Source organism: Pterocles gutturalis, unplaced genomic scaffold, assembly GCF_000699245.1.
Source record: "Pterocles gutturalis isolate BGI_N339 unplaced genomic scaffold, ASM69924v1 scaffold7244, whole genome shotgun sequence".
In the NCBI taxonomy this organism is placed as follows: Eukaryota; Metazoa; Chordata; class Aves; order Pterocliformes; family Pteroclidae; genus Pterocles; species Pterocles gutturalis.
In genome coordinates, this window is record NW_010133115.1 from 52,249 (window position 1) to 76,600 (window position 24,352).

General features: G+C 42.0%; 1 protein-coding gene across 2 annotated transcripts in view; it reads left to right on the plus strand.

Annotated features, from left to right (window-relative positions):
* The first annotated feature begins 2,925 nt into the window (after nucleotides 1-2,925).
* CEMIP (cell migration inducing protein, hyaluronan binding) overlaps nucleotides 2,926-24,352 on the plus strand; it is a 51,090-nt gene continuing 29,663 nt past the window's right edge. The window contains exons 1-10 of one of the 2 annotated variants that reach the window (XM_010081097.1): nucleotides 2,926-3,001; nucleotides 5,906-6,058; nucleotides 6,731-6,869; nucleotides 7,650-7,886; nucleotides 8,264-8,443; nucleotides 12,427-12,497; nucleotides 13,232-13,327; nucleotides 13,969-14,090; nucleotides 16,298-16,439; nucleotides 17,270-17,461. In XM_010081097.1, coding sequence (XP_010079399.1) covers nucleotides 2,926-3,001; nucleotides 5,906-6,058; nucleotides 6,731-6,869; nucleotides 7,650-7,886; nucleotides 8,264-8,443; nucleotides 12,427-12,497; nucleotides 13,232-13,327; nucleotides 13,969-14,090; nucleotides 16,298-16,439; nucleotides 17,270-17,461 — 1,408 coding nt within the window. The remainder of the gene's footprint in view (nucleotides 3,002-5,905; nucleotides 6,059-6,730; nucleotides 6,870-7,649; nucleotides 7,887-8,263; nucleotides 8,444-12,426; nucleotides 12,498-13,231; nucleotides 13,328-13,968; nucleotides 14,091-16,297; nucleotides 16,440-17,269; nucleotides 17,462-24,352) is intronic. The other variant, XM_010081098.1, reaches the window with a different exon arrangement.

Genomic DNA, 24,352 nt, shown 5'->3' on the forward strand with positions numbered 1-24,352 from the left:
AGAGCTGAGCTCTGCCACGTGGCGCCTGTTCAAGTGCGATGTGTGTTGCTGTATCCCTGCGGCTCAGAGCGCAGAGCTAACGAAGCGTCGGGCTGGCAGGAGATAACTTCTCTGGAGTCCTCTCCAGCAGGAGACATTGATGCCAGAGCCACTATCTCTTCCTCCTCTATATTTAATAATAAAATCAAACATGTCACTGTTTTTGTCTAATATTTGGGAAAGATGCTTAATTGAGAGCATTTGAAGGAAAATTCCTAAGATTATCCTCCGGGCAGCATTTTTCCGGCAGTGTGTTAGTCAGAGCTGAATCAGAGGAGTCGGATCCTCTTGGCCCTCTTCGGCTCTCAGCCTTTCCAGCCCCAGTGCCAGTTAACACTAACACTGCAATGAACTTGAGCTCGCCACGAGCCCAATCAAACACCCTACCTCAGTCACAAAATAAGCAGGATATTCTTTGGACTGTGGCAGATCAGACACTGCAAAAACATTGGAGCCTGGCACACAGCTGATGCCTCCAAAAATGCCGTGACTTTCCAGTGTCTGATTGCTTGTTTTCATCTCTGCTGATGAAGATGGATGTAATCGGGGAAGCAGTCCCCGGTGAGCAATCGGGGTATGATAGCAGAAGCCATTTTGCACAATCTGGTGGTAAGTACTGTGCAGTTCTTGGCTCTAAAGTAAGCAAAGGCTATGAAATTTCTTACAGTAATTTCCTGACAGTAATTACTGTCAGAAACAAGATCATGAGCTGGACGGAGCAGAGATGCTCCTCTGAGTTTTTAATGGGCCAGAACAAAGACATTTCTTTGCTACCTACAAAGCAACAGGAGAGCAAATGCATGCCATCACTGTCTAAAAAACCAGTCCCTTCTTTTCATTTCTGTGAACTCTTATATCATCTGAATGCATTTTGTGAACAATACCTTACCAGTTGGAATCTGGCTTTATGCACCACTAAGATATAGCTGTGCCCGTGATCATGTTTGTCTGTGATGACCATCCTGTGGTATTACCACTTGTTTAGTTTTTCCTCTATCGTTAAAGCAGAATCTAGTGATTGGGTTTGCAGATGAGGCTGTGTAATAATTGCTAATAAATCTTGACATTTTAATGGTGACTGCTGTACTTTGTGCATACCTCTAATAATGCTCATTTAAAAGAGACCTGGCCTATCAGATGTTGATCTGTGGTATAACCACTTGTTTAGTTTTTCCTCTATCTAAAGCAGAATCTAGTGATTGGGTTTGCAGATGAGGCTGTGTAATAATTGCTAATAAATCTTGACATTTTAATGGTGACTGCTGTACTTTGTGCATACCTCTAATAATGCTCATTTAAAAGAGACCTGGCCTATCAGATGTTGATGGTTAATGTTGTTAAAATGTCAGGCACGTGCAGCCTGGCTCTGGCACAAATTCCATGGCGACGGTATTGCTCTCTGATAATGTACATCATTCCAAGTTATAGCGTTCCTGAGTGCATTCCTCTTTTCCACTGTTCTGTAAGAGCATTTCAGCACCTGATAGACTGCACCGAGCCCTGGGTCTATGCTGTTTCCAGAGCTCACAGCTGTCAAAAACGCTACACCAAAACAAGCAAACATTTTCCTGCTGGAATATTTCTTGACAAATCTGGTTCTAATGCTGTTTTTAATACAATCATTGGATTACATGTTGTTTGAATGTATCTTTGAGCTATATCACCTTTATGAAAAGTACACACACGTGTTTTGCATATATACACTGTAAAATTTGCTCCAGACTAAATCCTGGCTTCTGGCATGCCTTTTTGTCATGTTTTTTGTTTGGTTTGTACTAACAAGTGACATGAAAAATAACATGTGTTTTTTGCCCTAAAAAAACTGGGACACCCTGGAGTTTTTTTTTTTATTTTTTTATTTTTTTTTGTGTGTGTGTGTCTAACTAAGCTGTGTGATGCATACATTTATCCTATTTCATCACTGCAGTGTGACATGACAGCTACAAATAAATTTCTTTGATATTCCTCATATACTGGCTTACATTATAAAACCTAATGTCTCCAAGGACTACATGGGAATTTTAAGCAGCGCCTTATGGATACAGAGCATTGGCACTTACAGAAGTGGGTGTCCTTGACTCAGTGTGAATACACATGTCAATAAATTGTCATGAGTGTGGGGCAGAGCTGCAGAGTCAACCACTGGAGACTGGAGAGAATCACATTAGTTCTAACTTTGACTTTCATGACACTGCTTATTTGTTTTTGCTGAGGGTTGGCTACTGAAGAAACGAAAACAACATTAGGTAGACAGGTTTCAAAAGCAGCTTTTGGTTTTGCAAGAAAATTCTGGGCGGACATATTAAATAGACAGTGTTTGCTTGGATCTGAAATCTAAGAAACTGCATGCTTCAGACTGGAAGTGTGAGTACGGTTTATCTTGGGGGTGCACAAAACACCATTGTTAAAAATGTGTGGGTCGGACGGGGGGAGAGAGGTGCCAGTGAAAGGTTGCTTCGTGAAAATTTGTCACTCTGCGAACGCCTTCTCTGTTGTGTTTCATTACTTTTTTGCACATGTGAATATGCAGCCCTAGAAAGTCTTGACGCTGGTTGTGTTTACACTGCATTCCTAAAGCGTTTTCGGTTCCATCAGGCGGTTGATTTCTGAGTGTCTGTTTGGATTCCCAAGTGGGTTTATCCTAAACCAAAGGGTGAGGAGCCCTTAGCTTCTTGCTCTTTTTGGGCTGGTCCTGAAGCAGCGTGAAGGTGTTCTGAGCCATAGATCTGAAGGGGAGTGGATGTGGGCTGGCATAAAGCTGGATATGACCTTTTTTTTTTTGTGCAGTGAATGGTTTTTGCATGAGCTGGGGGAAAAAAAAAAGTGACATGTGCTTGTTATTCTTTCTTCACAGTTACGCATCCAGAGAATTAAAAATCCTGAAGAATGGCTCTACCTACCTCCAAGTATCTGGCTGAAAACTTTGTTTTTCTTCTGTTTGTAATCTCTTCTGTAAGCACAGGTAAGTTTTCCTGCCATGGGGAAAAAGGGCAGGGTTTGTAACACTATTTTTAAACAAAGATGTTGCTGGTTTAGACTGAGCAGCTCTTCACTCTTCATACAAGAAGAGTCAAGGACAGAGTGAGAAATCTCAGGCGAAAAGCAGTTTTCTGATGTGCCGATACTCCTGGTCAAGGGCAGCTGGAGTGGCAAAGGCTGAAATTTCTGAGCAGGTGAAAGTACCCTCAGGAATCCCTCCAACTCTACCACACATTCTTAAAACAAACCCAAATCCAGCAAACTGCCAGAAAGAAATAACAAAAGAAACCTCAGGTCCTAATAGCTGTGGCTGTGGGAGGTGAAGTTCAACATCTCGCTGCATCGCCTGAGCCCAGATGTGTGACAGCAAAAAGCTCTGGGGTGGGACACCCCTGCCCCTTGGGGTTTGTGTCTCGCAAGCAGCCCTTTTCCTGAGCAGTCAGGGGAAGGGGAAAAGGGAAGCTGGGTATACGTATTGTAAATAGAGCTAATTTGGGGGTTTCTATTTGTTTAAAACAAAGAAACCATATGGCTTGCCCCAAACGCTGCAGCTGCATGAAGCAACCTTTCATTGCCGTGCTCAGGCCCTTTTGGTCAATAAGCAAAGCATGCAGTTAACTCCTTGCGCTGGGCAGAAGTTGCACTCATTTAAAAAATGACAACGAAGTAAAAATACAAGCTGGCAAAGTACCTGGACAAGCTAGCAGAAGATGCTCAGCCCTCCAGTGTCCTTGGCGCAGCGGATGCAGGTGCTGTGCACAGCTACTGCTCTCTGGTACTAGTTGGGTAATGAAATTGGGAATTTGGGTCCTTTGTTCTGAATTGTGTCGGCTTTTGCTGATTGCCATCCCAATCATCAATGCAAATTCCTCTTGATTTCCCCTTAGGCTTCACTGTCTGCCTCTCTGTTCCTAGATAATGAATGATTTTTAGGTGCACAAGTCATCTTTTGAGACTGCAGGAAGCTCTTTTGGACACTAGCATAGCCAAGTAAATGGAAAAATGAACAAGCTTTTACTCTGTCCAGTTAATCCAGTTGATAAATTATACCTCTGCATTTGAATTGATTCTTTTGGTTTTATTTAGCTTCTCATCATGAGCAAATTTTTCTATTATCCTTATTCCTATGGGAATAACAGCTCATTTTTTTTAATTTGTTGTCAGTGTGTATTACAGTTATATTTGGACATCTATTTACAATGCAAGTCCCATTTCCTGCCTGAAGTATTTATCTTTTCCAACTCTTATTAATTCTTTGTGTGTTCTGGTAGGTGGAAACCCAGAAACTCCTTCTTATTTTCCTCAATTACTGTAAATTGGAAAAAGTGTTTCTGACACTTTTCAGCTGCCACAAGTGATATCAACATCAGGCCCTGGGTGTTTATCAGTATTTGACTTGTTACCCGGTAGATTATTAGCCTTCTCTGATTTGATCACTTCATGTATATGGAAAAAGTTTGCAGAGAGCCAAAGCATATGCTGCCCACATGAAATGTCCCTTGCTTATCTTACATGGCTGGTATTTAGTGGGTCTCTGGAGATGTTCAGGCAGTGGCTGGTCCAATTCTATTGTTTTCTTAAAACATGAGGCTGGTGGAGGAATCTGAGAAGAAACTGAATGCAGATGGACAGGTCTGGTTTCTGTTGCTGTGGAATTACAGATGTCCCTCAAGTTCCACAGTGGCAGCACACAACAGCCAGCCCTGGGACATGTTTCCCTGCATGGATTCATGTGGTTGTCCTTTCCATTAACTGAAGGTTTTAGTATCTGCGGGGAAAAACCACCCAACTTTACTATATGAAGTGCCAGACCCATAACGTTACTGAAGTCGGGGGTTTATCCCATGTCTATTATCATGGATTTGTGGATCCTGTAGTTTTCCTATGGTGTTTTTGTTGTAAAGGATAAAATTTTGAGATCTGTTGAGAACTCCCAACTCTTTCTCATGACAAAGGCTCATTGTTCAAACTTCCACTGACCTCAGCTTCCTAGGATTAGAAAAGTTTCTACCCTCCAAAAATATGCATCACACATGGGTCTCTCGCACTTGCAGTTTTGTTGATTAGAGTAAGATGTGAGGCTCACGTATCGAGTGAGATTATATCAGGAAAATATTTTATCTTAAGTAAATAATTGTAACATGAGACTCTTGGATTTGGTATGGGCGCCATTTAGACTAACATGTCATGGCAGTCCGTAATCAAATCTGTGTGTGGAGACTGGTGTGTGAACCCAAAGTGAATGAATCCTTATTGCTCCTACCTGGAAGAGCTCACAACCCGGGAATCTCTCTTGTGAGATCCCTGTTGCTCTCTGTTACTGGGTGGACTGGTAATTCCTCGATGATTGGTATTTTCATGTGAGTTTGAGCTCTTTCACTTTCCATCTCCAGTGAAAACACAGTATGCAAACATATTTTAACATCTTTACATTAAACAAAGCTTTTCAAACCTTGAAGGTATTTTGGGTCATGAGGTGGCGTTTATAAAGGGGGGAAGGTGTTTTATCCTTCCATCAGCATCGTCCCTGGGCTTGTAAAAGATGTTGTGTCTGGATGGTATGAACCAAGCAGAATGTAACTGCAGGAGGGACTCAGTTACAGCCTCTTGGGTAGTTTTTTGGAAACTGCATCCCTCGCAAGGCTCCTTTGCATGGGGTAGGGGTTTTTCCATGCTTTCATAAACCAGCAAACCATACAGCTTAAGCTGTTGTTTGTTTTCTTTTGGTTGTGACCCACATGTACTCTGCTGCACTGAGATATTGCTGTGTTCCAGGGGGTCAGCCAAGGAGAGTACCGAGAATGATACTGTAAAGATGCCCAGATATGGAGCTTTCTGTCTTGCACTGAACAAATAGTAATTGCCTTCGTTCTCCATCTCTACCCAGCAGAAGCAGCTGTGACATGTCCTGATAAGGATCCTGAGCTAGAAATCTGGCACCCAGGTCACAATGAAGAAAACCGCATTGAAATCCGTATGGGCAGGAAGCTCCTTCTCTCTTCTTCTGCGACTGTCCACTCTATCCACATCACTGATGGAGGTAAAATGCACTGGTGGGAAGGCTGGGTGAAGGGTGCTTTCCACTGTGCTTATTTAAATCACTCTGCCTCATGCTGGGAGAGCTTCCTGCTTCTTGCTGAGAACTTGGTGGCTACTGGACAAACAGCTTGAATTCAGTACACGGGTGGGTGGTAGCTGAGATGCTATCAGTTCTTTAGCCATTATAAACAACATATTTGCTGTCCTTTCTGGAGAATTTACAAAAGTAGCTCAGCATACTCATTAGTTCTACTTCTGTGATTTGCTTCAAAAACATTTTTTTACTAAATCATTGTCCTGATAACATCATACTGCAATAGTTGTGCTCTCAGGGTCTCAGGACAGGGCAGATACATATGTACCTCTTTGTCTCTAAGGACAGAGTCCTAGTGTTGCTGGTGGCTGCTTGTGTGAATAGCTTTTTTTCATCTTAACTCTGCCTGTTTTGAATAAGTCTCCTTCCACACAAATCTTAATTGCATTCTTCAAGTACTGAAGTGAATAAAAAACATGTAATGTCTTTAGGATTTGTATTGAGAGCTGTTTTGGGGAGGATGAGCAGAATTTTTCAAAAGTTGAGATGAGAGCCCAGCACTGGGTTTAGCACAATGGTATCATGACCTCTGATGAGCTGCTGTGTGTTAAAGAAACTGTCATAACCTTGTCTACTTAGGAAAGCTGGTCATTAAAGACGATGTGCAGCCAATCATCTTGCGTACTAGACATATACTCATTGAAAATGATGGAGAGTTACATATCGGCAGTGAGACGTGCCCTTACCAAGGCAATGTGGTTATCATCTTATATGGGCGGTATGTATGCATGATAAAATATTATCTTAGAACTTTCTGCGATCTCTCTTCCACAACAGGAACGAAAAATGTCCCTTAAAATGACATTTTCTCAGATACACTTATCAGTGCTCTGGGGAAAGTTCAGTAGCTTCTTAAACAATTTAAATGCCCTTTAAAAAACGGATGCAGTTTTGGTTCTTCTTTCAAATACTACTGGGAGATGAACACCAGGGTATTTGGGCATGCCAGAAAATCAGCATGTACCTTGCCACCACTCAGGCTGATTTTCCAGAATAGCCTTAAAGCCCAGTGAGTTCTTTTATTTGGAAATTTCTCCTCCTTAACAATCCTTTCTTTCTGCATGAAAGTGGTGAGTCAAAAGATAATACATTTGTGTCTTGCAGATTGCTACAGAGCCTCTTAGATTTTTCAAGGATGTCAAACTCATATTTGACAACCACTAGACCTCCTAGCTCCTGGTTAGAGTCCTGGCTTCCTCCAGAATTCAAAAACACAAATGTGTCATTCAGTCTGGGCTTCAGACCTCCCCTGTCCTGGATATAAAGAACATAACATGTATAATCTGCCTTCCAGATTGCTGCTGGTCTCCAGCAGTTGCTAGTATTATTTCAAAATATTTATTTTCTGTACAATACGAGCAGTTGCTCATTCTTAGAGTAGTTAAAAGAAATGCATTGCAAATCATGACACTTCTCTCCTTGGGCCATAGCAGAACAAGGAGAGAGACTCCTTAACTGTCAGATATAAACACAAAACTGGTTCCTTTCCTCCCTGCAGAGCGGATGATGGCAGCCAGCCGGATCCCTACTTTGGGCGGAAGTATCTTGGAGTAAGTAAGGGCGGCATTCTTGAGATCCATGGAAAGAAGAAGCTGTCCTGGACTTTCTTAAACAAGACTCTTCATCCTGGTGGCATGGAAGAAGGTGGATATTACTTTGAAAGGAGCTGGGGCCATCGAGGTGTCATTGTCCACGTTATTGACCCAAAGACAGGGGCAGTTGTCCATTCAGATCGGTGAGTGACTTTTCAGCTGTCTAGATGTGAAGATCTTTGGGAACAGGTTGGGGACAGCATCTCAGCAAGCTCAGAAACACATGTTTTAGCATCTTGTCCAAATGGATGTCATTGCATGTATATGGAATTCTTTCTAGATCAGTAAGTTATCTCCAAAACCAAGGAGTGAGTAGTGTTACTGCCTTGCTATTCTGTCAACTGGAGTGTAATCAATTTGACTTAACAGAAACCCTTATATACACTGTTAGACAAATGCTTTTGCAATGGGATAATATAATTACGGTAAACAATACAGAAAAGTTATTTCTTCAGAACACTTGCTTTTCAGCTGTGATGCTCAGTGAAGTAAATGTTTTTGGGTTTTTTTATTACTTTAGGTTTGATACCTACAGAGCAAAAGAGGAAAGCATACGTCTTGCTCAGTATTTGGGCAGAGTTGCGAATGGCATGATCCTGTCGGTTGCAGTGAACGATGAAGGATCTAGAAACTTGGATGACTCTGCCAGGAAAGCAATGACCAAACTGGGCAGCAAGCATTTCCTCCACCTTGGGTTTAGGTATGTGCCAGTCCTGCCAGTTCTCCCAGCACAGAGGCTTTATTATTCTCCTGAGATGTCCAAATAATTCCACTCTCTCAAAAGCACAAAGTTCTTTCACATGGAAGAAAAAAAAAAAAAGAAAAAAAAAAAAAGGGAAACTTCTCAATGTGAAGTTTTAGCAGTTAATTAGATAGTTTAAGATGTACTCAGTGTCTATATTGGGTATTTTTATTAGTAGATTGAAGAGTAGCATATGATTCACATTGAAAAAGATGTTTTTCCAAGATATTGTTCCCACAAGTTACTTATTCCAATTTATTTTCAAGCCATCCCCCAAAGATTTAAGAATATCTACACACACACAGTGGATTGGAATGGCTGAACATGAAGGAGGGTAGAATAACAGCCGGGTAGCCCTGGCTAAATGCATATAGACATACATACAGCATATTCTTTAGCTTGTCCAATACACATTCAGTGACTTGTTCAGCACAGAAATTTAGCAAGCATGAATTTATGCTGTGGACTGTGACCAATACAGTGTCTGTGTTGGCACACACACTGTGGAGAATATTTGCTATTTATACAACTGTAACCATTATATTTTTTGTGTTTGTCTGAATTTATGTAGTCTTTTTTTTATTAGAGGCACTAAGAGGATCACTGCAGAAAAAAAAACCCCAAAACAAAAAAACTCCTAACTTGTAAGGAGAAGTGGTTGAATACAGCAGTCTGTGGAACAGACAAATGTCAGCTGGGCACATGCAGATGGAGTAAGATTTGGGGTGGTTGATGAAGAGGTTGTGTCAAATATTACAGGGACTCCTGTGCACATGATAATGCATTTCAAAGAATCAACCAAAGCTGCAGAAATAGTCTCCAAAACCAGGCTATCTCCATCAGTGCAAGGCTTGCTCTCAGGGACCCAGACCCTGTATTAAAGCCCAGTAACCTGCTGGGTTTCTTTTCCAAGACTGAAATTAGGGAAATAGAAAAAGATTTTTGAACATTATACTTCCTTTTTCCAATTGTGCAACAGGAAGAAATTGATGGGTTTCACATATGTTTATAGAAGTAAATTGCATTTGGTGTTTTTAGACTGCTGTGATGTTTTAATTCTAACTTCTCAGCTCTTTCCCATAAATGCTTATAATGGAAATACCACAGAAATTAATCCATGGAAGTGTGACTTTCACCTTTGTTATTGTTTGCAGTTAAAAAGCAAATCCTTGCCATAGTGTTATCTGAAACACCACAGTATTTCCTTATATAAATAATAGGGACATCGTGGGTACCGTAATGTGGTATTAGTTAGTAAATATTGTCTCCCACCAGCACAGTGGAATGTGGAAAAATACCTGCATCTTGGTGCATTATTTAAAAGACTGTATTTTTAGGAGTGTTCTCAGCATTTAAGTTCATCAGCTTTCAAAAAAAAAAACCACTGTCTGGATGGCAGCTGGGACCAGATTTACAAAGGCAGATGGCAGAGTGGAAGACGGGTGGCTTTGTCAGATCCATTCAAACTGAACTTCCACTTCACTTTAATGTGACAAGATTTAGAAATATTGATTTACTTTTCAGACACATCTATAAGTATGAATAAGGATGTATACACCTGACAGGGGCTTTTCTAAATTTTTTGGAAGATCTTAAAAAAATGTTCAGGATGAGACTTTACCTGTGTGGCAAAGGAAGGCTCTGCCAGAGGAGAGAGGATGGATTTTCCTTTCTATCACGCCCATGTACATGCTCCAACCACTTGCTGCCCAGCACCCAGTGCTGGCTGGCAGGTCCTGGAGGATCCTGGTGGTCAGAACTCCTCAGCTCCATGCCAATGCCTGGAGCTGACCATCACTGAGACAGTCACGGTGTGACCCTAGGCAGTAATTTGGCGTAGGAAAATTCTATTTCACATTTTGTGAGGTGCTACCTGATTCAGGCTACTCAGCCGTAGTCTGGGTTGTTTTTCTGACTGGAGTGGTGGCGGGGGTTATATGGACAAACTCCTGTCTGTCTCCAGTTGTTCCATGTTCAGCCAGGTTGTAAAGTTGTGCAACTCCCTCTTGCTGCAGAGGAGCCAAGGAGCAATGCTGATTTATCCAAAAATGTTTCAGTGCTCCTGACATCAATTTCAGTTGCCTATTTGCTGAGTCCAGAGCCTTAGGAATGAAAGGAAACTCATGCATACCTCCTCTATTGTTTTCTTTTCAAAAAGTGAGTTTTCTCTTTAAGTGTGAGCTGCATTTTTTTTCCTGACAGAAAGCCTTTCAGCTCCGTGACACAGTTGTTCTCTTTGGAATCCCACCCAAATATCACTGGTTTGGCTCTGGACTTACTGGTCCCTTCACTTTATATAGCCCAAACAGATTGCGTGTGTCCTTATGTGTTAGGGTTGAATAACTTTAAAACTATTTTTAGCAATAACGTAACTGGGAGAAACAACTATTTTAACATATGAAATGAGGCCAAACCTTGAGTTGCAGAGCTAGCTAGCTTCTTATTCTTTAGATTATTTTTCAGATTATTCTGGGGCCATCATCTTTTTTGTCATTTGTTTTGAATTTGATGACCCAAAATAAACCCAAAAAACCAAATCTATCTTGCCTGCTGAGTGATAAAGTGTCCTTCCTGCCCCCATCCCCCTTCTCTCCCTGGATGCAGATCACAGCCCAGCAGTGCCTTGGGCAGTTGGCGCACAGGCACGTTTTCCAGCAGGAGCATCTGGCTGGCTGGCAGGCTCCCGAAGCACTGGTGCTGGCAGCTCCCATCAGCCTGCCCCGTGCCTGGGCTGGGGACACGCCATGGGGACTACCTCCCCTCGAGGAGCCGTGTCTGGTGCGTGCATGGGCTCTCAGCACGGCATGGGGTGCACCAGTGCTCACCCTCAGCCTGCCCCTGCTGCCCCAAAGCCCAGGGCTGTGAATCCCAGCAAAGCCCAGCTCATGCCTGTGGGATTTGTGTGTGTTTTAGTGGCTATCTGTCAATGTCTGTGTGTGTTTTTTTCTGTAGTCCCCTAGCGGTTTATCACTTCACTTATACCAGCAAATGGTAAATGTGAGGTGACCTGCAAGACTCAAGGGTGACTCTTGATGCAATTGAAATCACTGAGTATTTATACCTCCAGAGACATGATTCAATCTGTGGGACTGTTTGCTAAGTTCAGGGTAGGGGTGACAGCCTCCCCACCACCCTAAAACCATATTTTTTATTCTGTTAGCCATTAACAGCAAATATGCCTGAACTTCTATTTTGAAAATAAAACTCCCTCCTGACCCCCGCTAATTGGGTTCACGTCTGAGGTTGGGAGGCACTTCAGTCTCTGTCTCCACTGCTTACTCATCCATGGGGTCATTCTCCAGTGTTGCTGATAGCTATCGAACCCACTCAACTACTAACCGTCAGGCAGTAATGAACTTACTTCTCATATAGGATCAGATCTGAACAGACAATTCAGATTCATAAACCTTTATCCCTGTTCAATGTCCAAAATAAAGAAAATAGATATCCAGATGCTATCTAGGTATTTTTTATTGACCTTTGCCACCCAGTCTGTCTATTAGAAATTCTCATGGGTCACTCCAAAGGCAATTGTGATGTACAAGGTTGCAGCATGAGATAAATTTATTTAAGCAGAAGTGGCTTCTTTTCATATTCTTTAGTGTGCATGCACGCACACACACACACAAAAGAAAATTTTTGGGCTCCTCAAAGAGTTGCCAGTGTCCTGTGGGTCTATCACACACAAGCCTCTTTAAACACTCATTGAAAAGAGAAAACCCCTGTTATAGGAGGGATTTGTCTTTGAGCTTCCTTCTCTTTTGATATATTTACTAGGGAAATACAGTGTTAAGATATTTTTAATTTTAACCAAGCTGCCTGTCACATTAATCAGACAGTCTTGAATGTGGCGCCCCTGAGAAATGCAAGAACATTGTAGTATAAAAAATAGGCATCTCATACATGACATAACTTTATCATTTTTCATTTTCATTTTTCAGGCACCCGTGGAGTTTTATTACCGTTAAAGGAAATCCCGCCTCTTCTGTTGAAGACCACATTGAATATCAGGGTAATTCATGCACAAAACGCTGGCTTGACATTATCTCCGGAAATTATTGGAGTTATGGCTGGATTAATTTGGTCAATGGTGTTTTCACTTGACACTTCATTACATTGAAGCTGTGAGCAATTGATGGCTAGACATATTTAATTGAATGCTCGCTGTATATATTGCTTCTTCCATTAATGCTGCTGAAGCAGCTGAGTTGGGGTATAACCTAGGTTATCCAAACCCTGAGATAAAAGGTGAAATCCTGCGTTGGTGTAAAACCATGTAACTCTCTTGAACTTGGACTCTGCCTCTCATAGACACAAAGCTATGGAACAAACGCAGTTCACACCAGCTGAAAATTTCATCAGTGTGTCCTGCACTGGCAGCCTCAAATACTCCTGCAAACCATTTTCTTGCAAGCTGAAGACTTTTGAGGCTTACTGTGTCTTCTCATGACATTTTCAAGAGCAGCTAACAACATGGCTTGCTGCAACATCATATAAAAATAGCAATATATTACAAATAATGCTTTTTTATCCTCTCGATTTTTGAAGATTCTTCCTCCTGATGGTCCAAAGAGTTCTAAAAGTGAAACCTCATTCCAAGATCAGTAAATTTTTCTGGAAACTGTGCAGGGATAATTCTGGATAATGTAGCTAAAATACGCAAACACATACATGGATCATTAGCTTTTCAGTTCTGACTTTTATTGATTGCATTCAACTATTTTACCCATGTTTGTTTTTTTACAGGTCACAAAGGGTCAGCTGTAGCCAAAGTATTCAAACTATTCAAAGCTGAGAACGGAGAACTTTTTAACGTCTCTTCAACTAGTGAGTGGGTTCAAGGTAAGAAGTCTGTGTGCCATTTAACTCAGTGGTAGACAGTTGAAAAATAGGGTGAATCATCCTTTTTATTACAATACACTTCCATCTGGGAAGAGTGGACTCTCTAGCTACTATTTATGTTGCTGCTAACTCAAGTAAAGAACATGCACAGATTCCTTCCCCAGTTGTCTCCAGGACTCTCTGAATAACTGGGATCCTTTTTCCTTTACTGCACTGGGTATGAAATTCCATCTCTTACGATCTAAGAGATCACGCACCACCTCTGACTTCTTTTGACTGTGTCATCATCATGTCCATGTTTCAGGCGTGTTTCAGGCAACATGCAGTAACTGGTAGTAACTTCATCTGGAGATCAGGAAAGGCAGCTAAGGAAGACATAGATCCAAAATTTATACCTATTAATAATGCTCATACCTCATACTCCAATTATGTACCTTCTAGTAAGTCTGCTCTCCCTGGGCTGGTTACCCTTCACAGCATCATTAAAAGCAGCTGACAGACTGGTAGGAAGAGGCAGGAATCAGATCATCAGTGAAGAAACTTGTGAATGATATCTGAGATCATATTGTGCTTCATGCACTTTTGCTGCATTCATTAAGCTTGACTTTTAAATGACTTTTCTTGTTTGTACTTGTGTCCAGATGTAGAATGGACAGACTGGTTTCAGAAGCCGGATAAAGCAAGATCGAAGGACATGGAGAAGCTTTCTGACTTCAAAGCTGCTCATCCTGATAAAATCTGTAGGCAACCCATCGACATCCAGGTAGGCAAGCTTACCACTTGCTTCAGAGGGGCAAGTCCTCTTTGGGCTGACACTGAACACCAAAATAATTGTGCTTGTCACTAATCTTTTGTTTTTAGATAGAAGACATTGATTATTTTACTGCTCTAATACACAACCGACAAGATCTGGTATTCAGTCTTGTATGATTCTGAGACAAAAGTTTATAGAATTGAGCTCCTTTCAGTAAATTCTGGCTTCTGGCACGAAAAGGAGTACAGATGGGTCATGGACAGCACAGATGCTATCATGAAATATGTGGTTCCCTGCTGGAAGATTAAAAGGAAAAAACACATTAAAATTTTAAGATTTTTAAATGGTCCTGGAATGGACCCTACCTAAAAAATTAATTGCAAAATGTAATGAGATGGTAAAGTGACCAGCTGTAGTAGTTTGCAAAAAATATTGGTGAGCTTGCAGGCATTTCTTGGAGTCAATTTTTTTTTTCTCTATGGAAATAAATTTGAATTCTGTTTGGGGCTAAACAGTATAATTATGCCATTGGGCCAGCATGCTGAGGAGAAATCATATACCTGTTCTGTCACTGCAAAAGCCTCTTCAATAACAACAACAACAAAAAGCAAAAACCAAGCCTTTTTTTTGCATATCCTCACCGTATACTTTATATGTCTACCTGGTAAAACACCATAGCAGAAGCATTGCCCAGCAAAAGATAATAAAATACTTCATGTCTGTGGGAAGCTGAACTTGAGCTTCCTGCATACTCGGAACCAGTGAAGTTGTCCTTACTCACAAGAATGTGGCTATTGCAGTCAATGGGAATGCTGACAGTATGAGTGAAAGTTTCCAGGGCTAGATTTTATAAAGAATCTCCTCTCGAACAGAAAGGAAAAAACTACCCTATAATTTTCTGCTAGGTCTTAGCAAATCCACATTCATTTCTGCTTCCATATACATATATTAGAAGTGACAACTTATTTCAAAACAGGGATCAGATGTTTGTTATGATACAGCCCTTTCTAGCATGCGTGTTAGAAAAGAAACAAGAAAGAGATTCTTCCGTTCGAGACACAAACTTTTTTTTTTTTCTCTTCTGTTAAATGACAACTACTTTTTTTTCCCCCATGTATATTAAAAGTGAGACAACATTTTTCAGTTTATCCTGCAGATCTTAGGGCAAATCCTTAGGTAGTGTAATCTGGTGTTGCTCATTGCTTTCATAAAGTCACACTGATTTATAGCAGCTGGCCTGCTCTGGCTATGCTGCATACAGGAAAATTGAAGGTATGATGATAATAACAGAAGTGCGGCACAGCCAGAGGCACATTCCTTCAGCTGCTGGTGTTAATCCTATACATGGCAGCGGGGCGTCTGCATTAACGAGGAAGGTCTGCGTGAGTGAGAGAGTCAGGATCAGACCCTTCATTGAAAGATGGCTTATCTCCTGGTGCCTTGTTAAAATGCACGTGATATTTGGATTGCCCAATGCAATGCATCACATTTTTGTGAAAAGGTCAAGAGAATTGCAAGCTATAGAGCCAGACTGTGAAATTTAACATCACCCTGAGGGGTGACATGGCCCCAGCAGGAACACAGGAGAGGCCACGTATCACACTGCTACAATACAGCCTGTTTGCTCAAGGCAGGTCTACAAGCCGGTACCTGTGTGTGAGAAAAGGTCACCTCTTCTTGTTCCTTTTGGAGCAATGGGTACTGGAGCCACTTTGTTTTTTTTTCTTAGGGAGACTGATCCATGCAAAGAAGAAATAAGACCCCCACCTCTTTCTTCTGCGAGGTTCAGACATAGTCCACCCACAAGCAATTAAATGAGGGCAGTGAAGAGGTTTGGAACCATGAGTTCATTTGGGTGCAAGCATCTGTGTTTAGTGTTTTCATCTGTCCTCAAAGCAACGACAGGAGAAAATCTAGTGCACCAAGGCAGATGTTAGTGAAGGTCAGAATACTCCTCCCAAAAAAGCACATGGTCTTAATATAGATAGAGGAGAGAGGCATGCACCTAGCAACAGTCTGTGCAGCTTGAGGATAAAATAGCTGTGTCTGAGCACCAGCTGGAGTGCCAGCTGGATAGCACACACAGCGATGTTTTGTTATACAACTGTTGTGCATCACCCAAAACCAAGCAAAAGCCTCTTCTGATGGCGGCAATGTTTTGGTGAAATACCTTCATTCAAGGTGTCACCTGTTTTGTATTTCTATTCTCATTCCAGGCAATGACGCTTGATGGAGATAATTTAACAACTGAGGTTTTCTACAAGAATGGCCACGATTACAGGTTTCTGTGCCGTGGCAAGGACCAGACGGGCGAGGGCTGCCAGAACTACCGAGTACGGTTCCTGTGTGGCAGATCCGGTATGTGCCCCGTGTTTGAGAGCCAGATCATGGAAAAGCAGAAATACCATCTTCCGATGACTGACTCTTGTTAGGTGTAAGAACAACTTGAGTAATTCCCCAGGCTGAAACGTTGGCTGGGCTACTGACATGAACGCAGATAAAAAGGCTGAAGATTTATCTCAGGAAAAATTCCTGAGCGTTAACAGAGGCAACAGGGTGGTGCCTCCAAAACCCAGCGAGACCATGGCAAATACTTGGCAAGTCCCTTCCTGTAAACATCTTGTCTTTTACTAAAGCATTTTGGGATGAGATAGGATTAGTCAACCAGAGCGTGCAAAGACAACAGGTTTTGAAAGTAACGCTTTATTTTGTAGTTTTTAATTCCAACACTGCTGTCCCTAACCTGGTCATTAGACAGGTCATTAGGATTCTTCCCCGCTCAGCTGGCGGGAAAAGAAGGGTGGAAGACAGTTGTTTTGCTGGAAAAAGCAGTCATTACGCTAAAGACCACTTGGCTGCTGTAAATAACAGTGCCCAGCACCCACAAGTGCTGCTGCTAAGTGGGTGTGGTGAAAATGAGCCACTAAGAGCTGCTTTTAAACTTAGTCCTGGGGTCAGTGGAAAATCCACCTGCCTGCAACTAAAGGAAAACACTTTTTTGTTTGTTTGTTTTCCAAGCCAAAGAGAGTAAAAAGGGTGTTTGGAAGAGTTAACTATTTTTTGTTGCATGAGGAGATCATCATTTTTGGTGATGTTCCAGGAAAAGGAAAAAAAAAAAAAAAAAAAAAGAGCAAGCGTTTTCTGATAAGGTTAACTGAATTCTCCACCCTTCCATTTTGACTTCTCAGTGAAACCAAAGCTTACGGTAACCATTGACACCAATGTGAACAGCACGATCCTGAACCTGGTGGATGACGTGAGCTCATGGAAACCCGGAGACAGGCTTGTGGTCGCAAGCACTGACTACTCCATGTACCAGGCGGAGGAGTTCCAAGTCCTGCTGTGCAGAACCTGCAGACCCACCCAGGTCAAGGTAGCAGGTAAGGTGCTTCGTCTGGTCATGCTGGTGTTGCAGTTCGCAAATTCTGTCATTTGCACTGAGATAACTCCCTTAAGGATTGCAAAGGTTTGCAAGACACCTGAATTTGGTAGATAGGTTTTACATGCTTTTGTAAAACATATGCCTCTCATGCTTGAAAGCCATCTAACCTGATTCTGGTTCCTTTCTGCCTTCCTTGTTCATAGCTGACTCCAGTTTTTTGTCCCCAAGCACACTAGTGAATGGATGTATTTATTTAAGAGAGACAAATACAGGTCATGTATTTGAAATGTTCAGTTTTGCATAACTGTATTTGAAAATGTGTCACTTCCTAGAAAGCAGGAGACGAGCCCAGCTGATGTGAAGAGTGAGCTAGGGCAGGAGCAGAGCGGGAGGGACTGTGAGGCTATGAAGTCATCTGCAGCTGGCTATTTTCCCAAGAAAGTTGCATTTAACAAGATCTGTAATCTCACATTTTAGAAATATTGTTTTGTACTACTGAAGCTACTGTTTAACTATGTCTCTAGACGGCATTGATTAGAGGTGATGTATTAACCAAACATTTCTGGCACCACGTGGCCAGCAAGCTGTGCTGAGCCACAGGACTGGGGGAGCAGAAGTTGGTGGAGCACTGCCTAAGTTAGTCTGGGCAGGAGGACCTGGACCCTTTGCAGAGCCACAGTATTTTTCTCTTGAAGCTGACTAGTTCAAATCCAGAACAAATGGCTTTTGATGAAAAGACACTGTAGTACAGTGATGGTAAAGTGGCCTTCAGATACTAAGACTAATTAAGTATCATAACCGTGGTGGAGCACAGACGATTACCGATATGGGCATTTCACTGTTGTGAAATCCCGAGTGAGAGACCTGCATCTCCACTTGAGTCAGTGAAGTGGTCTTTTCCTTCTAGAACTAGGTTGTGGCACATTGATAAGCAGACCATGGAAATACCACATGAACTGCCTTTTCTGTGAATAAATGAAGAACTTTTATTTGCTATACTTTACAAAAGCAAAAGTTATTTTACAATATAGAAGTATATAACAGCTGAGGCTGTATTTCAAAGGCGGGATCTGCCTGGTGGTAAAACATGCATGTTATATTATCTTTTGCTTACACACTGGCAATTGCTCTAGGCAGAGGTTTTGTCTGCATTTACAGTAAGATCTTTCTGAGAAACCATGAGAGCACTTGGAACATCCAGTGCACCAGGGAGTTTTCTCAGCTCCGTGAAATGAACTACTTCACCACTATCTCTGATGCAACATCTTCTGGAAGGTACGAATATACTTCCTTTGGCAACTGCCTCCCCACAGAGCTCTAGCCATTCATTGCTGGATGGCCCGGAAGAGAGATGCTCATCAAGCCAAGAAAAATGTTATTCACAGTTTGAATGTATCATAGTCTTATGACTTAAAGTGACTAGTACTTTCAAAGGACACACATTTCCAAGCTGAATATTTTTCTTGAGCAACTTTTGAGCTATTGGAAAAACTGTACCAGACATGTATAATACAAGTCACATCAAGATGATCTTGGAAGATCATCAGTAAAAATAAAGATGACATAGGAATCTTTCTCTTAGGCTTCCCATAGTCTAATGTATCAGTGAAATTCATGTAATTACATTTCTCTTCTACAACAATGACAACTAAGTTAGTTTAAGGAAATTAATAAAGGGTTAAAAACAACAAAAAAGTTCATGCGAATTTTAAGTAAAGCAGCAGTGGAAACACTTGTTAAAGTAATTGTGCTCTTGGTCTCCAATTACTCCTTAGGAGAATTAGGACATTCTTTTTATTACCACAAATGACATGAGCACCAGGGCCAAAGTCTGCCCATACTTATATCCAGGCAACTCCATTGACGTCAATGGGATTTCACTGATTATATAAATCAAGGCAAAATCTAGTCCAGTAATAAAAATCACATCCAACTTTCTTGTAACAAAAGCACATTCACACTAGAAAATAAAATAATCTGCCTGATTCCAGGTTCAGTCTAGATGAACTAAAACCTGGGGAAGGCTGAGATGTCCCCTGTCTTTAGGAGCCAGGAGGTCCCTGAGCTTCTCTATTCCCGACTATGGTGTAACTTCATCCGTTGCCCTGTGCCATGACGTGACATTAGCCAGAATAAGGACCACTAATGAGCCGGGGGTGGGTGCTCTCCATGCCTCCTCCCTTCCACCATGCCTGCAGCTGCCTGCAGCCTGCACAGCTCTGCCTGCACTCTCCCTGCCCTGCCAGGAGGGCAGCAGTACCGCAGCGGTTGGTTTTGAGGTGTGCTCATCGCTGGAGGAGGCAAACACCACCATGCTGAGATCTTGGCTTGCACTGAAACCTGTCTTAGCGTGGCCGTGAGTATATGAATCCACTGACCCATGATCAGGCACTGACTTTGATGAAGCTTATTGGGATTCGATTAATTACCCGTGAGCCTTCTGTTAAATAGGGCTTTATTTGTCCCAGTGGTTCGCCAAATATTGTGTGAAGGGAGAATGGCCGACAGAGAGCAGGCACATAAAAAGAGCTGGCAAGCAAAGGGCTGGCCTCTAGCCTTAGCACAGGTGAACAGCCCCACTATGCTTGTGTGGCCACATTAGGCTCTTAATTGTGTGCAGAAGACATTAATCATAAATATCTTCCTTCCTTTTGCTGTGTGAGATATGCAAGATTGCTTTGCTGCTTCCAAGAAAAGACTTCCACACAGATATATGGGGTCTCAGAGGGATGTCGTTTGTAATAAGTGGAATGGCTTAATTTTCCTAAGAGGTTTAGTTTAGCAGCTGAGAACTCCAAAAGTCTGCCCTTTGAAAGACAAATGATAAAACCATTCCTACCCGTGATGGTTTGTTTCCCTTTTAGTCTTTATTTTTTTCCTTTCCATTTTTTTTTTTTTAAACGAAACCTAAATGTCAGGTCTGAACTACTTAATAGTCTCTTTGTTTAAAAAAAGGGAGAAAACCTCTGCTTTGTGGACAGACAATTTGGTGGGGCAGCCACTTGGCATACCAAGGTTTAATTATAATTGATGCTTTCATCGTTTAATAATATTTGAATAGATATGGTTTAGCGCATTGTGCCAAATAAGTCAAACTCATTAGTTAGCTCATGTCCTATTTATATTTGATACTTCCTGATGAAAACTCCTACTTTCTTTACTTGCTAGAAATGGTTTGACTAGAGACTGGTCTTTTCAAAGCAGCTTATGGTTTGCATGAGGACTCAGCTCTGCAGGTCCTGCTCCTGGTCAAATTGTCGCTCACTTAAATGGAACTTTTTTCTCCACTATCCTCTTTTGTTTAATTTTTTTTCTTGTCATTTTTGTGCCTAGATTATTTTCTCTGTGGGAACAGATTAAAACTGTTTGATCTTTCAACTTCACAAGGTTTGGCGAGGGACGACAGTACAGGGCAGAGGGAGGGAGGAGGAAGGAAGGAAGGAAGGAAGGGTTGTGGTGTTATGATAGAATTGGATAGTAGGAAAGATCAAGTATTTTGTCTAGTTTCCCTGGGAAACAAGTCTTATCTGCATCTTGGTTGCTCTGTATGAAGTTACTACTAATGCTGATAAGTTTCACCACGGAACAAAAATGATGAAATGCTCTTTTGTGCTCTATATGCTCTTGAGAAAGCAAGAAAAAACTATGTGTGCCTGGCATAATTACTCCAATTATCCCACATAATGGTGAATCTCTGATTACAGGAACACATATCTTAAATCCTGCTTATTGGGTTGCAAATACTATAGAGATACGGAATTTACTGTGATCTCATTCATGCAGAGAACTTCAAATTAAAAATGTAAATACATAGTTGTCTAGCAACTCCGCAGCCTGTGTTAGTATTCATCTTGTGCTGTAAGGATGGGAGAAGTTACTCCACTATCAAAATTCAGATTCTTTTAGAGATTTAAGAGGCTCTGTTTAGAAGTTGGCATCATTTTGGCTGGAACTTGCCAGAAGCTCTTTTTTAAGGCAACCCTGGTGCTTGAGGGCTGGGCAGGAAATGTCAGGAAACGGCCCTTTCTAACAGTCTTACAGAGCTCTTCTACTGCTGGGCGTTGCCTAGAAGCAGAGTTGACAGAAGCATATTCAAGTTTACATAACAGTTCAGAAGGGTTGATTTTGGGCCTGATGTAAGTAAGGATTTGATCTGTTTGTCCACCAGACCTGCATGATCTTCCTCCTGTCGCACCTGTCTGCCGCAGTAAGAGCCACTCATTTCAGCCTTGAAACCAAAGAGCCACCGAGGCTTTGATCCAACACGGCATTTAAGCGTACACCTAGTAATACCCACATGAACTCAAGGCTCTTCACACTCCTACAACAGAGGGTGTATTTCTGACCGTTGCGGGACACCGTGCAGGATCTTGAAGGAGGAAAGGGTTGAAGGGCTGTAATAGGATGAGTTTCCCAGCAGAAAACTGTCCCAAGAAAGGCTTAGTTGGCTCTGAACTCCTTATGAAGTTTCGTAATTTCTGCTGTATGTCTTTCTACTGGAAACTTAATTTTCCTCATAAAAGTTATGAATTCAAGGAATATCTATTCTTTAAGACATGTGGTTGTACTACATCACTCAAGAAACTGGTCAGCTCACCCAAACCATTCCGCCTTGCATTACAGTCTTGTGTCGTAGGGATGTAATAGCAAACCCCATTGAGATAATTCAGAACAATTAGGATTTGACAGGATGCTTGTGTGAACATTTGTTGGTTATTACATATAAGCAATAGGGGCATTACCACCAGTGATACCAAGTGTTCGGCAAAAATGCTAAATCTGACAGAGGTCTGGGCTGGCATCTGCAATGTGCCCTGATTTTAAAGATGCCCTGAAGGATTCACTATCACTGGATGATGTGGCTTGAACAGACAAGTTTGTGTTTAGCATTTCCTTTAAAAACTTTTGTTTAGGAAACATTAAAAGACCATGAGAGTGAAGGTCTTAGCTTTAGAGAGCACAAAGGAGAACAAAAGACCCTTTAGAGAAAAAACAACTAAAACAGGAGCATCTTAGCTCCACTTTATCTTCACAAACCCAGACCTTCAAGTGGCTGTTTCACTTCTGAAAGGGAGATTTAGCAGTTTGTGTCGTTTAGATCCAAGGCATTTAGGAATGCATGAGTGTACCTGGGAGGGTTTTCAGAGACATCTGTGTACCTCGCCAGAGCTGAGCACTCTTCCACATCTGTAGCAGCTGAAATAGTTTTAAAACTCCACCCTTCCTAGGTTTGATAAGGCCTGAGACTCCGGTTTTATGGGTAGGTTCAAGTATGGCAGGTTTTCCTGGAGTTTGTACAGTTTGGAGAGACGCTGCTTTGAATTGCTATGTTGACATAAGCATGCCCTTGATTAGAGGATCATCTATGTTTATCTTAATGCATACTTTCTTTTAATAATTACCTTGTTCTTAGCAACAACTGGTGACTTTAGTAGTCACTGTCTTGAGTAATAAGCATGGAAATGTGCTCATATTTTGCTGACTCAAGACTTCTACCAGGCAAGCCCACACATTAGAAGTTGTTCCCTGTGAATGTACATTTTGGAGTAACTGGAGGCACTGCTATGACAAATAGAGCAGCAAACCCAGGGCGGTTTTTCCTAGCCCGTCACACAGGCTGGTAGTGGGAAGATGTAATCCGTGTCACTGCAAGGCTTTGTTTGGTTTAGATGATAACATGGCACAAGCCTGGCTTGGTGGCGAGGCAATATCTGTCTGTAGGCGATGCAGCGAGACTGAGCCCAAAGGAGGAGATGGTGAATCACTGAGCCCTGGCTTTGTTGGCGGCTGGGCAATCGCAGGCACCAGCTTTGGTGCTGGAGCAGCCGGCACATTCCTCCCATGTTCAAAGCACACTGTTGCCTTTCTTAGTATCAAACAACTTCAGTGCCTGTTCGCAAAACACTGGCTTGGGTTTGCCCGTGGTCAGTGCCCAGGGTCTCGGGTATCACGGCTGCTCCCTGGGAAGATGCCACATGCGGGCTGCAAGGAGCAGCCTAACTTCAAATTTGCAACTCTGTCAAGCGAGACACTCCCATCTCCATGTGAACTCCCTGAATTCATCACAGAGCAACCTCTTTTAATGTTTTTTTTCATGCCCATCACTGAACATGCCCCAGCAGCTCCCTGGAAGTGCCACCCGTCTATAAATGCACATTGTGGTGCTCCCGACCCCATGGGAAGTGCCCGGTGCTGGTTTCCATCAGGCATTTACAGCACCTGAGGGCTCCTATGCCAGGGTCAGTCTCCTGAAAGCTGTTTCAGGAGCACAGGCTCCCATTGCCATGGGGAGCTTGAATTTCTGTCTGCCTTGAGGAGAGGTTTGTTTTTTCAAAACTCTGTTAAAGGAGCTATTATTCAAAATCCACTTTTACATTGGAAGGGAATTGCTTTCCATCTCTCCTTTTATCTCCAAACAAGTCAAGTCAGCAAAAGCACAAAGTGAAAAACATGCACCCAAGAAGTTATATTTAGAAACTGGTTAGTCCGTATTTAACATTCCTCTCAGTGCTTACACTATTTTGCATGTCTGGACTGGTGTTAAATTAAATTAAATACATGCAAGCATGACATTTATTATTCTAGAGCTCAGCACATGAATAACAAAACTGCCTATCTAATTTCACTGCTACAAATCCTGGAGATGTGGCTTGAAATAGGATGTTCTTATGATTATCTGCACTTCTTCCTGCATTTCAGTAAATCAAGGAAAGGTCATCTCTGGGGGAAAGTGAAAAATAACAGCTTAAAAACCATTTCGTAATAAGAGGCTGTGCTCCTTAGCAGACTCCCTCAAGGATCCAGCCCAGAGCATCCTCGTGTGAAGGACACACTGCAGCGGCATTTTTAATGTATGTGAATAAGGGAAGCAAAGCTGCTTTTTGGATGG